The sequence below is a fragment of the Budorcas taxicolor genome, chromosome 10 (genome assembly GCF_023091745.1).
Source record: "Budorcas taxicolor isolate Tak-1 chromosome 10, Takin1.1, whole genome shotgun sequence".
In the NCBI taxonomy this organism is placed as follows: Eukaryota; Metazoa; Chordata; class Mammalia; order Artiodactyla; family Bovidae; genus Budorcas; species Budorcas taxicolor.
This window is the reverse complement of record NC_068919.1, coordinates 11,611,238-11,628,894: the sequence shown is the minus strand read 5'-3', so window position 1 is coordinate 11,628,894 and position 17,657 is coordinate 11,611,238. Positions and strand designations below refer to the sequence as shown.

General features: G+C 38.7%; 1 protein-coding gene across 1 annotated transcript in view; it reads left to right on the top strand.

Annotated features, from left to right (window-relative positions):
* Positions 1 to 17,657, top strand: part of STYX (serine/threonine/tyrosine interacting protein) — a 44,811-nt gene continuing 27,154 nt past the window's right edge. Inside the window, exons 1-2 of the mRNA XM_052646982.1 lie at positions 1 to 283; positions 13,950 to 13,982. Of these exons, the coding sequence (XP_052502942.1) occupies positions 227 to 283; positions 13,950 to 13,982 (90 nt within the window). The 5' untranslated portion in view covers positions 1 to 226. The remainder of the gene's footprint in view (positions 284 to 13,949; positions 13,983 to 17,657) is intronic.

Genomic DNA, 17,657 nt, shown 5'->3' with positions numbered 1-17,657 from the left:
GGCAGCAGCATGGCGGCCGGATACGGGCCGCCCAACCGTCTTCCCGGCTGTAGCCGCCGCTGTCGCCGGAGTCGCCGGGACCCTATAGTCTGCGTGTGTTAGTTGTAAGCCCGCTGCCTCCCGGTCAGTCCTCCTGTCTACCTTCACCGCCACTGCCTGCCCGAGGGTCGGCCGGCGGGTAACTCCCTCTCCTACGCGGCCCCACCCACAAACCCGGGCCAGGACCATGGAGGACGTGAAGCTGGAGTTCCCCTCGCTCCCACAGAGCAAAGAAGACGCCGAGGTGAGTCTGGCAGTGACTAACACGCACAGGCCTCAGTGGCTCTTCGCCGAGGGGCGGACCCCAGGCCCCAACCGTCGCAGCCTTCACCTACTGGTAGCCCTGTAGCCTCCTGAGGGCGTCTCGGGACCCCGGGGCGGAGTCTCGCGCTCCGGGGCCGTCTGCCCCGACCACGGCTCCCGGAGTTCCTCTTCCCCTGCGGAGACGCCCGGGCCGGGTCTGGGCTACTTACTTCAGTCCTTTTTCCCCCAGATTCGGCGTCGAGGACTTACTTGAAGTAAGATAACCCTTTTATTGCCGAAGCAATGCAAGGATATGTTTTTAATCTCATTTTGAGGGATAATCTTTGGTGTCATCGATTGACTTGTGGGACACATGAGCCCACGTGTGGAATTGATGTGGGGCCTGAACTTGGAAGTGTGCCTTCAACAAGTTTCCCGAAGTAGTTGGTTTGTTTTGGTTTGATTTGATTTTTGGTGTTTTTGAGGCAAACCGTGATCCATCAGAGTAAAATGTCACAAAACTAGCTCATTTGAATCTGAAAACTTCAGTCAAAAAACTTGCCCTTTGGAGGGGAATTAATATGGGGAATAAAATTCTTTATAACTTGGTCTCCTGATTTCTAACTCGGGGTTCTTTTCATCCCACCTTACATCTTCCCTCCCTAACGTTTGTATTGCGCTTTCCCGCATCTATTCCTAGTTTAAAATGCTTTATGGTATTGGAGACTACTAAATTAGAAATTTTCTGAAGACAGAATGCGCTCTAGTAGTCTCAAGAAAGAAATGTTAAATTTCAGCTTTTAAGAGATCAGTTTATGGCAGGTATTCATTCTATTGAATGTCTTTTGTGGTTGGTTCACTTTTTTTGATTTGGGGGATCATTTGCTTGTGATGATAATCCTTGAGAATTTCATGTTTTAAGAGTAGATTCAAATAGGAAAAAAGAATTTAGGTTAGGGTAAGAATGATTTTATACTTTTTTCTTTTATGTGGAATAATGTGAATGAAGAGTATGCTTATATATCCTTGAGATGATTCAGTAATTTCAACACTAGGCAACCTTAGAAATAATGTAGAGCTTTCCCACTTTTAAGATGAAGAAATTGTAGCTTACTAAGAATAAATGGTATTCCTAGTGCACCTTGGTGTCCTCGTTCTTAATTCATTGTCCTTTTAAATACACCTCAATTCTTCCCTGTTCTCGTCTTAATAGTTCTAGTTTAAAATGTTTACAGACTTTGCATCTAATCTTATTGAATGATAATACATCTTATCTTTGCAAAGATTGTAAAATTCTTAGGAACACAGCTTGCTTCTTTCCTGCTTGCTGCCTTTCCTGTGTTGGAGAGAAGTAATACTTAACCCTAGTACATAATGATATTCATCTCATCTACTGAAAGCCAGTTCATTCCTTATTCTGTAGCATTGGATGTTTGTTATCTCTCAGTTACAAGTGACAGAAACCAGAGGAGCGTAAGTAACAAAGAAAAGAAGTAACTAAATCCAGAAAGTTTGGAGTGCAAACTGGTCTCAGAGACTTGACTGCAGCTACTACTAAGTGTTGTGTTGGAGAAGACTCTTGAGAGTCCCTTGGACTCCAAGGAGATCCAACCAGTCCATTCTGAGGGAGATCAACCCTGGGATTTCTTTGGAATGAGTGATGCTAAAGCTGAAGCTCCAGTACTTTGGACACCTCATGCGAAGAGTTGACTCATTGGAAAAGACTCTGATGCTGGAAGGGATTGAGGGCAGGAGGAGAGGGGACGACAGAGGATGAGATGTCTGGATGGCATCACGGACTCGATGGATGTGAGTCTGAGTGAACTCTGGGAGATGGTGATGGATAGGGAGGCCTGGCGTGGTGCGATTCATGGGGTCGCAAAGAGTTGGACACGACTGAGCGACTGAACTGAACTGAACTGCTAAGACGCTTCAGTGGTGTCCGACTGTGCAACCGCATAGACGGCAGCCCACTAGGCTCCTCCGTCCCTGGGATTCTCCAGGCAAGAACACTGAAGTGGGTTGCCATTTCCTTCTCCAGTGCATGAAAGTGAAAAGTGAAAGTGAAGTGGCTCAGTCTTTAATACCAACAGACTTGACTAGATGGTATTAAAATGCAGCAGTACTGCCCCTGCCTTTCATTAATGCCTGTCTCTATTTTCTGTCAAGATCTGTTCTTTTTCTTGGGCTTCTCCACAGGTATCAAGTTTGACCATCAGTTGCTTGAGGGTCAGACCCTTAGAGGATTCACATTAAGAGGGAAAGGCGCTTTTCTCTAAGCTTTAGTGTTTAAAATCTAGTGGATTGGCTTATCCTTGGTATCAGTCAGGAGAGCCAGGAAGGGGTGAGTATAGTGAGGGATCCAGTCTAGGTCGCACACTTCCTGGGCTAAGGGGACTGAAGTTTATCATTGGTAGCCCTCCCGCCAAGATGATAGCAGCATTTCACAGAAGATGGAAGATGCTTTCTGGCCAGACAGAACTGTAAATAATCATAAATAGGGCATCTAGTTAATTACACACGGTAAAGTGTCTAATAAAACAATGTTAATTTTTTAATTTCCAGTGAAATCTGTAAAGTGGCAAATGGTCTTACACGATTATGGTGACTAGCCAGCATAGTTTTTTCCACATAGGAAGCACTCCCAATCACATGCCAGTCTTGCTTAAGTAAAAAAATTCAAGTACAGTAATTTCAGTGAAGACTGTTAATGATTGATGTAATCAGGATATGATAACTTTATGATCCTGTCACCTCTATAAAAGTATTACTTCCAAGTTTCTTGAAATACTGGATAGAACACTCTTCCTAGGATGGTTGCTAGCAAAAATTTAGATCAGCTTGCAAAAAGATTGTCATTCCTTTAAAATTGCTGTAATTTGTTTTGAGGATGAAGTTCAGACCCTTAATGTCATCAGCATGGTCCTGTGTGAACTGGCGGCATCACCTGCCTCTCTTAATCATGTTATGAGCAACTCTTCCCCTTGCTCCATTCAGGCCCTATCCATAGTCATCTTCTCTCCATTTCTGGAATGCTTCTATGTTTTTCCCCCTACCTTAGAAGCCTTTAAGCTACAATTTTCCCCTGCCATGACTGCCAGCACATTCCCCTTGCCCTCTCCAGATTAACTACTTATTCTTGGCCTAGATCCCACTTGAGGCATCATTTCTTCAGAGAAGCTTTCCCTGATTTTGCCAGTTCCTCGTGTCCACTCTCCCATCTCCAGATTAGTTCAATGCCCAGGTGTCTGAGCTTCTGTAGCACTTGCTGGACTTCCCCAGTGGCTCAGCTGTAAAGAATCTGCCTGCAATGCAGGCTACTCAGGTTTGATTACTGGATTGGGAGGATTTCCTGGAGGAAGAAATGGCAACACACTGCAGTATTCTTTCTTGCGAAATCCCATAGACAGAGGAGCCTGGTGGGCTAGAGGAGTCCAAGGGGTCACAAAGAGTCGGGAACCACTGAGCGACTAAACAACAAGAGTAGGCTCACTCAAGGAACTTCTGAAAAATAACCAAGCCTGGACTCCTTTTCTGAGTTAATTGGTTTAAGATGGAACTAGATAATTCCAGTGGCAGTTAGTTTAGAAATAACTGATTTGGACTACTTCTCTGTTTTTCCATATCCTTCCAACCCTCTCATTTTTAAAGTAAAAATCTCTTTTGGTCCTTTGGTTTAAGCAGAACTTGAGCTAGGCCAGAAGGAAAGAGCTTACACTGAAGAGGACCTTTTTGGGGGTGGGGAGCAGTGAAAGAAACTATAATACTGCTTTTTCTGTTTTGTGAAGTGTCCCAGCTCAGGTATAGTATTGTGATTTTTTTTTTCCCTTAACTGCCCCAACCTGTTGTTTAAACAGTCCTCTTGGTATTTGTAAACATTATGTTTCAACTAGCCTAAGTTGGTACATTTATTTGTTTATTGGTCTTTGAACATTTTTATAGCATTTTTTCTGTCCCCTAAGTGTGACTTTATAGGTCATGTAATTGCATTTGCTTGAGAAGTAAGAAGAGAGCCTGAAAGACATTTTAATATGTGGTATCTTCTAGCTCATATTGATTGAAGGATTTTCACTTATGAATTCCCATCAGAAGCATGGTGTGTTTCACAATTAAGGATATTTTGGCTTAACTGGCTTGCTGTGGTTTGAGAAACATAGTTGGACTGCTCGGCTAATCAGCAGAGTTTGGGAAATTGATTCTACTAATTAATTACAGGAGTAACTCAAAATACATCATATCAGTTATAATGAGAGTCTACTTCATTAACACTACCATCTCTAAAGAGGTGGATTTTTGAAACAATGTGGGCAGGCTGAGATTAAGATTGAGTGTGATATATGCAAGACTTGGTTATTAGATATATGTTCAGACAGATACATGTCTGGTAGAGCAAGACTGTGAGCATAAATGACTTTCAAAGTCCTGATCTAAAGGCAGAATTGGTAGACAAGGCATTTATTAAGATTTGTTCTGAGATCAGGATCTGATGCTGGCACCAGGAAATGCTCCAAATGAAATTTTCTATGAGAAAAGACGTTCTAGGTTTCAAAGGAACCATGCCTGTTACAGCAAGTCATATAACAGGTGAATAGGAGTAATTTTTATCTGTCCGGTGAATAGGAGTAATTTTTCATTCTCTTCTATAGAGCTTGCTTCTTTCTCCTTTATTATGTCTTCTGTAAATACAGCATATGTGTTCTATCGAATACAACCTTATGAGAAGCTCAAAATTTATTTGAAGCCTCTTGTTTCACTTAAAAATTCATGTAAATTTTGAGTTCTACTCATATGTTCATGTTTGTTTTAACATGAATGTTCTAAGATAGTGGTCAGTGAAAATATTTTTTCCTCAGGGGGTTTGAGGGAGGTGGAATTTATGATAAAATTGACACCAGAAGGAAGCACATGTTTTTCCTGTGGCTTTAAGTGCCATCAGGTATATTGCCTCATATTCCCTAGAATATATGTACACCACTTCTCTATATATGGTCCTCTGTTCTTCTTTTGTCACACATAATGTAGCTATTTCAGTGTTGGTAAATTCAAACGTACACATTTCTTTAATTACATTCTTTCTCACAACTCTGACAAGTTTTTTCAGAATATAAAGCTGCTAGAGAATCTTTAAAAAACAAAAGTAAGATCCATAGAGTGTAGTGCCGTGAATCTCCTCAATGCATATTCTTTGCAGGTACTGTGCTCAATGGTTAAGGGTTCTGTGACTAAAATGACAAGAGTATTTGACTTGTTTAACATTTTTTCAATATAAGAAGGTTATAATATATTGGTAAGTTATAAAAGCAGATAAACAATTCAGTTTGTACAGTTTGATTACATTTACCCCTCTACTGGCTTGTAAATTATATACTTTTTCCTATTCTATTAATCTCTATAAGCTAATCATATAGTCTATATTTGTTAAAGTATAACTATATGTTTGTTTATAGTTCCTTCTTACATTGAAAGACTGTATAGTGTAGTGATGAACAAACTACTTGAACTTGAAGTCAGGTTATGTAGGCTCTCAGCGCCTAAAGTAGAAATGTAAAATAGAGACAGCAGTACTTTTTCTTAAAAAAAAAACATACTTTAGATGTTCTTTAATAAGAGTCTGCTGGTAGTAAACTCTCTTTTGTTTGTATGGAATTGTCTTTTATCTCACTCTTGTTCTTGAAAGATGATTTTCTCAATATGTATCCTAGACTAACAGTTATTTATTTCACCACTTTGAATGTATTACTCTTCTGTCTTCTGGCGTTTCATTCTTTTAGTTGAGAAATCAGTTAGTTGAATTATCTTTTCTTTATATGTAATCTGTTGTCTTTGTCCAGATTCTCTCTCCTTTTGATAGAGATTATAAAATTTACATAGAGTATAATGCAGATATTATGTACAATAAGTGAGTTTTATTAAATATATACACCAGTGTTTACTGCTTCTATCAAGATATAGACCATTTCTCCCAACATAGGAAGTTAGCTCATGTTTCCAAGCAGCCCCTACCACACCCCACATTAGGCAATGAATATTATGATTTCTATAACCATAGTGTAGTTTTGTCAGTTCTTGAACTTCATATAAATGGAATCATGCAAAAGAAACGGTTTCATTTATGACTTTTTTCACTGATCATAGTATCTGTGAAGTTCATCTCTGTTGTGTTTATGAGTTGTTGATTCTTTTTTATCGCTGAGTACTGTTTCATTGTATGAGTATACTATGTATAGACGTTTGGGGTTATGATGAATAAAACTGCTTTGAATATTCTTGGACAAGTCTTTTTGGTGGACATATGTTTTCATTTCTCTTTAGCAAATCTTTGTTAAGAATTGCTCAATTAATAGAGTAAGTGTATTATTAGCATTTCATTTTATACTCCCATCAGCAGTGTTTGAGAGTCCCACTGGCTCCACATCAACACTAACATATATAGTACTGTCACTTTTTAACATTAGTCATTAGTGGGTATGTAGTGGTTTTAATTTGAATTTCCTTAATGACTGACTAATGATGTTGAGCATGTTTTCATGTGATATTGGCCTTTTAGTTACCTTCCATGAGATGTCTGTTCACTTATTTTCCCATTTTAAAAATTAGGTTTTCACTTTATTGTTGGTATTTTGTATTTTGGATACAAGTCTTTTGTTGAATATATGTACTACAAATATTTTCTTTCAGTTTGTGGCTTGATCTTTTGTTTTCTTAGCAGTATATTTCAGTTGATCAGAATTTTTTAATTTTCATTAACTCAAATTGACTAAATTGTTTTTCCTTTGTGCTTAGTACCTTTTGTGTCCTCTTTAAGACATTGTTTCTTTTCCCAAGGTTGCAGATATTCTTCTGTGTTTTCTTCTAGAAATTATATCATTTTTGCATTTATGTTTACACACAAACACACATACTGTTTTTTCATTCATTCAACAACTGTTGAGTGCCCACTGACTTCCCCAGGTGGCATTAGTGGTAAAGAACCTGTCTGCCAATGCAGGAGATGGAAGGTAGGTTTGATCCCTGGGTTGGGAAGATCCCTGAAAGAGGAAATGACAGCCCACTCCAGTGTTCCTGCCTGGGAAATTCCATGGACAGAGAATCCTGGCAGGCTACAGTCCATCGGGGCTGTTGAGAGTTGAACACAACTGAGCTCCTAAGCACACAGGAGTCAAACATTCTTTGGGTCAAGTCTCATAGACCACACAAAGCTGCATCTGTTTGATTGACTGTGTGCCAAGCACTGTCATCAAGTATTGGAAGTAGATTACAGCAATGAAGACACATGAGACATTTGTGTGTGTGCACATGTGTGCATGTGTGGTCAGGATCAACATTTATTTTATTTTCCAGACATTTATTCAGTTATTTCCAGCATCACTTGTTGAAAGACTTTTCTTTCTCCATTGAATTACATTGGTGTCTTTTCAGGAAAATTAATTGGCTGCATATATGTAGGTCTTCTGGCCTCTATTCATATTTTCCATTCTTCTATTTGCTTTTAGTGTGGGGGAAAAAAAAAATCTTTCTGTGTTTGCTATGCTGAGCAGTTTCCTCTTTTCCTGTTTATCTGTGCATTTCTTTCCCTTATAAGCTGCCTATTTCTAAGGTACCTTTAACTAGTTTTGGGAAATTCATATTAATATTGTGTATAATATGTCCCCTTTATTTTTTCACCCTTCCTTCTAGAACTTAGATTCTATGGATGTTAGACCTTTTACTTATATCTTACCTGTCTGTTAACTGCTCATATTTTCCAACTCTGGATTTAGGTCATTTCATTAGTTCTGTTTTCTAATTCACAAATTCTCTCTTTAACAGTGTCCTTTCTTCTGTTTAGCCTATCTGATGACTTTTCATTTCAGTTGTACATTTTCGGTTCTACATATTCCTTTTGGGTCTTTAAAAAATTGATTTCTTAATTTTTGGTTATACTTAAGGGTACTCTTTTCTTTTTTTTTTTTTTGCATTCCAGTCCACTATAATGAGAAGGACATCTTTTCTGGGTGTAATTCTAAAAGGTCTTGTAGGTCTTTATAGAACCGTTCAACTTCAGCTTCTTCAGCGTTACTGGTTGGGGCATAGGCTTGGGTCACCATGATATTGAATGGTTTGCCTTGGAAACGAGAGATCATTCTCTTGTTTTTGAGATTGCGTCCAAGTACTGCATTTCGGACTCTTCTGTTGACCATGATGGCTACTCCATTTCTTCTAAGGAATTCCTGCCCACAGTAGTAGATATAATCGTCATCTGAGTTAAATTCACCCATTCCAGTCCATTTTAGTTTGCTGATTCCTAGAATGTCAGTGTTCACTCTTCCCATCTCCTGTTTGACCACTTCCAATTTGCCTTGATTCATGGACCTAACATTCCAGGTTCCTATGCAGTATTGCTCTTTACAGCATCGTCAAGGCTGTGTATTGTCACCCTGTTTATTTAACTTATATGCAGAGTACATCATGAGAAACACTGGGCTGGAAGAAGCACAAGCTGGAATCAGGATTGTCAGGAGAAATATCAATAACCTCAGATATGTAGATGACACCACCCTTATGGCAGAAAGGGAAGAGGAACTAAAAAGCCTCTTGATGAAAGTGAAAGAGGAGAGTGAAAAAGTTGGCTTAAAGCTCAACATTCAGAAAATGAAGATCATGGCATCTGGTCCCATCACTTCATGGGAAATAGATGGGGAAACAGTGTCAGACTTTTATTTTTGGGGGCTCCAAAATCACTGCAGATGGTGATTGCAGCCATGAAATTAAAAGATGCTTACTCCTTGGAAGGAAAGTTATGACCAACCTAGATAGTATATTCAAAAACAGAGATTTTTTTTGCTAACAAAGGTCCGTCTAGTCAAGGCTGTGGTTTGTCCAGTGATCATATATGAATTTGAGAGTTGGACTGTGAAGAAAGCTGAGTGCCGAAGAATTGATGCTTTTGAACTGTGGTGTTGGAGAAGACTCTTGAGAGTCCCTTGAACTGCAAGGAGATCCAACCAGTCCATTCTAAAGGAGATCAGTCCTAGGTGTTCATTGGAAGGACTGATGCTGAGGCTGAAACTCCAGTACTTTGGCCACCTCATGCAAAGAGTTGACTCATTGGCAGACTCTGATGCTGGGAGGGATTGGGGGCAGGAGGAGAAGGGGACGACAGAGGATGAGATGGCTGGATGGCATCACTGATTCGATGGACGTGAGTCTGAGTGAACTCCGGGAGATGGTGATGGACAGGGAGGCCTGGTGTGCTGCAGTTCATGGGGTCGCAAAGAGTTGGACACGACTGAGAGACTGAACTGAATTGAAGGGTACTTTTATAGTGAATGTTTTATCATATCCACAAAGACAGCAATATTTTTTATTGTTGTAATTAATATCTGAAGTTTTTGTGGATGTGATTCAGTTGTATGGCTTCTGATACTGGCTTATTTCCTCCTTTTTTAAATGAATTTTTAAATTGTGAGTTCTTAGAACTTAACTTTTGAATTATTTCTGATTTAGGTTTAGGGTATGTTCCTTCAGAGAGAAAATGCATTTACTTCTCCCAGGACACTATCTATTCAGGACAACTTGACATTAAATTTTCACTTGGTCTCATGAGTCAGACTGGTTAAGACCCCATCCCACTAGTACCACCACCACCTACTCAGACCCAAAGATAGGAAAGGCAGGGGTACTCATTTCTATGGGGATAAAGTAAGCTTCTACTCCCTCCAGTGTGTTTTCACTGAAGGTATTGCCCCTTGGGGACCCAGTGTTTTGGTCATGATCTCGTTTCCCACTTTGAGCAGGTCCTAGGCTTTCTCTCAAGTGCAGTGCCATTTAAAGTAAGACCATGGTGAGAATGTGGAACAACTAAAACTCCCATCCGTTGCTGGTGGGAGCATAAATTGCTTTTGGAAAACTTTTGACAGTGTCTGGTAAAGCCAGATATAGGCCTACTCTGATTGTCATTTAATTGCCACTTATATATTCAAGAGAAATAAATGCATATGTCCATCAAAGGTCATATAAAAGAGTTTTCACAGCACCTTTATTCATAATTGCCCAAACCTGAAAGCTACTTAAATCTCCATGAACAGGAGAAGGAGTCAGTTGTGACTGCACAGCAATAAAAAGGGGTTAACTACTGACATACTCAACAGCATAGATGAATCTCATAGACATTAGGTTGAGATAAACCAGACCTAAAATAGTACTGCTGTATGATTCTTTCCTGGTGGTTCATTAGTGAATAATTCTCCTGCCAGTGCAAGAGATGAGGGTTTGATCTTTCGGTTTGGAAGATCTGGAGAAGGGACTGGCAACCCTCTCCAGTATTCTGGCCTGGGGAATCCCATGGACAGAGGAGCCGAGTGGGCTCTGGTCCATGGGGTCACAAAAGAGTTGAACACGACTTAGTGACTAAACAACAAATGATTCCACTTACATGAAGTTCTAGGACAGACAAAACTAAAATCTGTAATGATAAGAGTCAATCTGAAGACAGGAGATACTGACTGAGAAGAGGAAAGAGGGAACTTTCTAGGATGATGGAAATCTCCATCTGTGTTGTGATTTTGTGGGTAAGTATATTTGTGAAAATTATTTGAGCTCTACATTCAGATTTGGTCATTTTAGCACTTCATTCTTACATCCATTTTAAGAGCCAACTCATGGGAAAAGATCCTGATGCTGGGAAAGATTGAAGGCAAAAGGAAAAGGGTGTGGCAGAGGATAAGATGGTTAGATAGCATCATCAACTCAGTGAACAGGATTTTGAGTAAATTCTGGGAGATAATGATAGTGAAAGTTGCTAAGTCATGTCCAACTTATTGCGACCTCGTGGACTATACAGTTCATGGAATTCTCCAGAATACTGGTGATTCACCTGCAATGTGGGAAACCTGGGTTCAGTCCCTGGGTTGGGAACATCCTCTGGAGAAGGGAAAGGCTACCCACTCCAGTATTCCAGCTTGGAGAATTCCATGGACTGTACAGTCCATGAGTTGCAAAGAGTCAGACTCCACTGAGTGACTTTCACTTTCTGGGAGATAGTGGAGGACAGAGAAGCCTGGCCTACTGCAGTCCACAGGGTCAGCAAGAGTTGGACATGAGTTAGGGACTGAACAACCTGCTGTCCTCATAAAATGAGTTTGAAAAGTGTTCCCAGTTTTTTTGTTTTTTGGAAAAGTTAGTAAAGGATTGATACTAATTCTTCTTTGAATGTTTGGTTGAATTTACCAGTGAAGTTGTCTGGTTCTAGAGTTGTTTGTTGGGATGATTTTGATCACTAATTCAATCTCCTCGTTTCTTCAAATCTTATTATTGGGTTTTAAGAGTTCTTTTTATGTTCTATATAGATACAGTTTATTTATCAAATACATTCCTTACAAGTATTTTCTCCAGTTCATGGCTCCAATTTCAATTTTTAACTGTGAATGCTTCTTACAAACAACAGATATTTGTATCATGATGGAAGTCCAGTTTATTGAATTTTTTCTTTTATGTATTGTGATTTTGGTGTCATATTTAAGAAGTATTAGCCTAACCCAGTCACAAAAATATTCTCATATGTTTTCTTCTAAAAGTTGTTATTTTGGGTTCACATCTAAGTCTACAACATTTTTGTTAAGTGTAAGATATGAATAAAATTTTATTTTTTATTAAAAAGAAAAAAAAAGAACAGAAACATAAGACTGAAAAGACTAGCATATCTTCTCAGGATGCTGTGTTTCAGTGTTTACTGCCCTTGCTGGGTTTGTGCTTTCTTGTGTTTGTGAGTGTGTGTCTATCTGGGGACTTCCCTCACTTTGTTCATCTGTGCATTTAAAGATACTTTTGAATTTACAGTTAATATGCCTCAGATAAACTTCATTGGCTATGATACTGCCACTGTGCAAAGCTAAAGATACTTTGGAAGATATATTTTAACCGTCATTTGGTTTCTCAGGGTTTATAGACCAATTCTACATTGTTGAGAGTTTCAAGATTTGAAACAAAAAATGTATTTTGTTTCTCTTTATAAAAAAAAAAAAAAAGGAATGCTGATGGTCATTGTAGGAATATATATTCTCTCTTTCCATTACAGAAGTATAGCATTTCTACCTTCTGTGTTAAAAATACTTTTCTGACTTGAGGAATCTGGATGGAGGGTAAAGGGAATTCTTTGTACATTTTTTTAACTTATCTGTAATTCTAAAATTTTATAAAGAAATTTAAAAAACCTTTTTGCAGTTTTAACTTTAGAAACCTAATTACTATTTTTAATTCTGAGTTTCAAGCAACTAAGCTAGAAACTTATAGAATGTAGTCCATTTACAAATGAAGACTACCTGTAGTGTATTTGATTCCTCATTTCAATTCACTGTAATTGCTTTTTTCTTCTTCTGACTTTCTCTGTCTTTGCCATTTTGCATTGGCATTTTGCATGGAGAAGGAGATGGCCACCCTACTCTTGCCTGCAAAATCCGAAGGACTATGGATGGAGGAGCGTGGTAGGCTACAGTCCATGGGGTCGCAGAGTCGGACATGACTGAGTGGCTTCCCTTTCTAGCTATTTTATTTTGGTCTGCATTCCAAGAATGAACTCTGTACTGATGTAAAGTGTATCTTTAAAGGGACTTGAACTAGACAGAATCAAGCCAAAGTGAGATATGGGAAAGGCTATTTGATAAGCATCTAGCAGTTTAGATCAGGCATGGCAGATAAATACCTATCATATTCTGTTCTTTTTTCATCCGTTGCAGATGTTCAGTGATCACAGCACTCTTTTCTTCCTTGAATTTTTCTCCACATAGGGTTTCATTAATAGCTGTCTGAAAGTGAAAGTTGCTCAGTCGTGTCCAACTCTGCAACCCCATGGAGTATACAGTCCATAGAATTCTCCAGGCTGGAATACTGGAGTGGATAGCTTTTCCTTTATCCAGGGGATCTTCCCTACCCAGGGATCGAACCCAGGTCTGCATTGCAGGCGGATTGTTTACCAGCTGAGCCACAAGGGAAACCCATGAATACTGGAGTGGGTAGCCTATCCCTTCTCCAGCGGATCTTCCCAACCCAGAAATTGAACCAGGGTCTTCTGCTTTGCAGGCAGATTCTTTACTGGCTGAGCTATCAGAGAAGCCAATAAAGTGAAAGTCGCTCAGTCGTGTCTGACTTGGCAACCCCATGGACTATACAGTCCATGGAATTCTCCAGGCCTGAATAGTGAAGTGGGTAGCTTTTCCCTTCTCCAGGGGATCTTCCCAACCCAGGGGTCAAACCCAGGTCTCTCGCATTGCAGGCAGATTCTTTACCAGCTGAGGCACAAGGGAAGCCCAATAGCTATCTACTGTCAATTGATTAGAGGTGGCAAAATGACAAGGTGTCTGTTTTACATCTCTGATTTAGAGTATCATTTTTGCGAGAAACATCTGGAATACCTGTACTTTTAATTACTGAACTATTCAGTCTGTTGTAAAGTAACATAATCATAATTTTGGAAGCCTGACTACTTAGAGTCAACTTAATCATTGTTTCTTGTCAGTTAAATTTTCACATATTTATGAAGCCACTTGATCTGCTGTGTTTATAGGATATTCTCTAAGTATAATGTATTTTTAAAAAATCCGTACATTTGTATATTACATCTTTGACCTTTAATTGGTTGACATTTTTCATAATGTTATTTACTTTTCTTATGTTTTCCTTCCATTTTTAAGGAGTGGACCTACCCTATGAGACGAGAGATGCAGGTATGACAACCTTCTTCTTTATTCCAGCCAACCTGTATTACTGTTATTATCATTATTAAATAATTTAACCTAATTTCACAAAGGATTTGAGTCCCATTGACTCATGATCTGTAGGTTCATCACTGAGTATTTTAAATATTAACATATTAAAAGTTAATTGTGGCTCTTAAAAAGATGGGAGATGAAATTTCTTAGAATTACTGAAATAAGTTATATATGTATGTGCTTAATGAGTCACTTTGTTTTTCTTCATCTGAAAAATTGGGCACAGTATTTGTATTATTTCTGGAAGCAGTTTGCTTTCTGTGTTTGTGTAGTTTGAATAAACTCTGGAGAGTAGACTGTAAAGCAGATCACCCTTTTCACTTAATTGTTCACATTTGTGTCTGATTTCCAGTCAACTTCAGTTAATTTAGTGAAGTTCTCCAGAAGATTGAGTTGAATACTCACACTATGTGGAGGAGGAAATGGCAACCCACTCTAGTATTCTTGACTGGAGAATCCCATGGACAAGGGAGCCTGGCAGATTACAGTCCATGGGGTCGCAAAGTGTCGGACACTACTTAGCAATTACAAAGATACAGAAAACAAACTAGTGGTTACCAAAGGAGAGACAAAAGTGTGGTGGGACAAATTAGGTGTCTGGGATTAAGAGATTAAAAACGCCTATGTGTAAAATAGCAACAAGTTTTTATTGTATCAGATAAAGAATTATAGCCATTACTGTATAATAACATTTAATGGAGTATAATCTGCAAAAATACTGAATTACTATGCTATACACCTGAAACTAGTATAATATTATAAATCTACTATACTGAAATTAAAATTTTTTTAATTTTAAAGAATAAGCAGGTGAATTTTCCACAGGAAATTGATAAAGACTATTTTCTGGATGGTACAAACCAACATTTAATAAAGGGAATTTATGGGAAAAAAAATACAATATGGGATGAATGAATTAGTGATAGCTTCACATTGTATGGGAGACAGTAATCAAGACTATCCTCAAGAAAAAGAAATGCAAACAGGCAAAATGGTTGTCTGAGGAGGCCTTACAAATAGCTGAGAAAAGAAGGGAAGCTAAAGGCAAAGGAGAAAAGGAAAGATATACCCATTTGAATGCAGAGTTCCAAAGAAAAGCAAGGAGAGATAAGAAAGCCTTCCTCAGTGATCAGTGCAAAGAAATAGAGGAAAACAATAGAATGGGAAAGACTTAAGATCTCTTCAAGAAAATAAGAGATAGCAAGGGAACATTTCATGCAAAGATGGGCACAATAAAGGCCAGAAATGGTATGGAACTAACAGCAGAAGATATTAAGAAGAGGTGGCAAGAATACACAGAAGAACTATACAAAAAGATCTTCATGACCCAGATAATCACAATGGTGTGATCACTCAACCTAGAGTCAGACATCCTGAAGTCCAAAGTCAAGTGGGTCTTAGGAAGTATCACTACGAACAAAGCTAGTGGAGGTGATGGAATTCCAGCTGAGCTATTTCAAATCCTAAAAGATGATTCTGTGAAAGTGCTGCAGTGAATATGCCAGCAAATTTGGAAAACTCAGCAGTGGCCAGAGGACTGAAAACGGTTCGTTTTCATTCCAATCCCAAAGAAAGGCAATGCCAAAGAATACTGAAACTACTGCACGGTTGCACTCATTTCACACGCTAGTAAAGTAATGCTCAAAATTCTCCAAGCCAGGCTTCAACAGTATGTGAACTGTGAACTTCCAGATATTCAAGCTGGATTTAGAAAAGGCAGAGGAATCAGAGATCAAATTGTGAGCACCCGCTGGATCATCAAAAAAGCAAGAGATTTCCAGAAAGACATTTACTTCTGCTTTATTGACTACGCCAAAGCCTTTGACTGTGTGTATCATAACAAACTGTGAAAAATTCTTAGAGATAGGTATACCAGACCACTTTACCTGCCTCCTGAGAAATCTATATGGCAGTCAGGAAGCAACAGTTAGAACTAGACATGGAACAACAGACTGGTTCCAAATCAGACAAGGAGTATGTCAAGGCTGTATATTGTCACCCTGCTTATTTAACTTATATACAGAGTGCATCATGCGAAATGCCGGGCTTGATGAAGTACAAGCTGGAATCAAGATTGCTAGGAGAAATATCAATAACCTCAGATATGCAAATGACACCACCCTTATGGCAGAAAGTGAAGAAGAACTAAAGGGCCTCTTGATGAAAGTAAAAGAGGAGAGTGAAAAAGTTGGCTGAAAGCTCAGCATTCAGAAAACTAAGATCATGGCATCCAGTCCCATCACTTCATGGCAAGTAGATGGGCAAATCGTGAGAGACTATTTTGGGTGGCTCCAAAATCACTGCAGATGTTGACTGCCACTATGAAATTAAAAGACACTTGGTCCTTGTAAGAAAAGCTATTACCAACCTAGACAGCATATTAAAAAACAGAGACATTACTTTGCTAACCAAGGTCCATCTAGTCAAAGCTACAGTTTTTCCAGTAGTCATGTTATGGATATGAGAGTTGGACTATAAAGCAAGCTGAGTGCCAAAGAATTGATGCTTTTCAACTGTGATGTTGGAGAAGACTGTTGAGAGTCCCTTGGACTGCAAGGAGATCCAACCAGTCCATCCTAAAGGAAAGCAGTCCTAAATATTCATTGGAAGGACTGATACTGAAGCTGAAACTCCAATCCTTTGGCCTCCTTATGTGAAGAAGTGACTCATTGGAAAAGACACCGATGTTGGGAAAGATTGAAGGTGGGAGGATAAGGGGACAACAGAGGATGATGATTGGATGGCTTCAATGGCTTGATGGACATGAGTTTGAATAAGCTCTGGGACTCGGTGATGGACAAGGAAGCCTGGCCTGTTGCAGTCCATGGGTTGCAAAGAGTTCGGCTACAACTGAGCAGCTGAACTGAACCTACTACATAGCAAAACTTTTTGTTGCGTTTTTCAGCTCTGCCGCTCCCAAGGTCAAGCAGTGTCTCTCCTCAGGAATTCCTTGACCTCTAAAAAACCTGTTTCTCTTAGTGAAAATTCACTTATTAAAAATACATGATTACCTGTGAGGTATTTTACTTGGTGCTATGGGGAATGCAAAGATGAGTAAAATCTAGTTTCTACATACAAGAAGTATTAAATTCAATCTATACACAAATAATTCTGATATCCCATAGAATTGAAGTACAAAATTGTATTAGTATATAGGGTATGGTATATCCCTACTGAAGAGCTTCTATATTGAATTCTCATAGAATAAATTTTAATTCATGATTCAGATGTTATTTATTTAAATTGCTGAATCTTGTGCTACTTTTCATTTGATTGAATAAGATTTTGTGTAATTCCAAAAGGATGATATTTTTTATACCTTTTATTTCTAGATTGTAGCAGAGAATAGAAGTAAAATTAGAGGTGTTTTAGTAATCGAAAAGACAACAATACTAATTATACTAAAAGACAAAAATACTAATTCTCAGACTGCTTATAAAAAAGCACTATGGAAGTTCAAATACCTGACTTTTCAGAATTAATTTAAATTTTAAATGTGTCATCCTGTTATATAAAGCACATCTGCATTTCTCTTCCCAGTCATTTGCTCAGTGTTGCTAGAAAATTCTCCCTAAATAATAAACTTTTTAGCAAATTATTATAACAGCTATGAAAATACTTACATGGTAC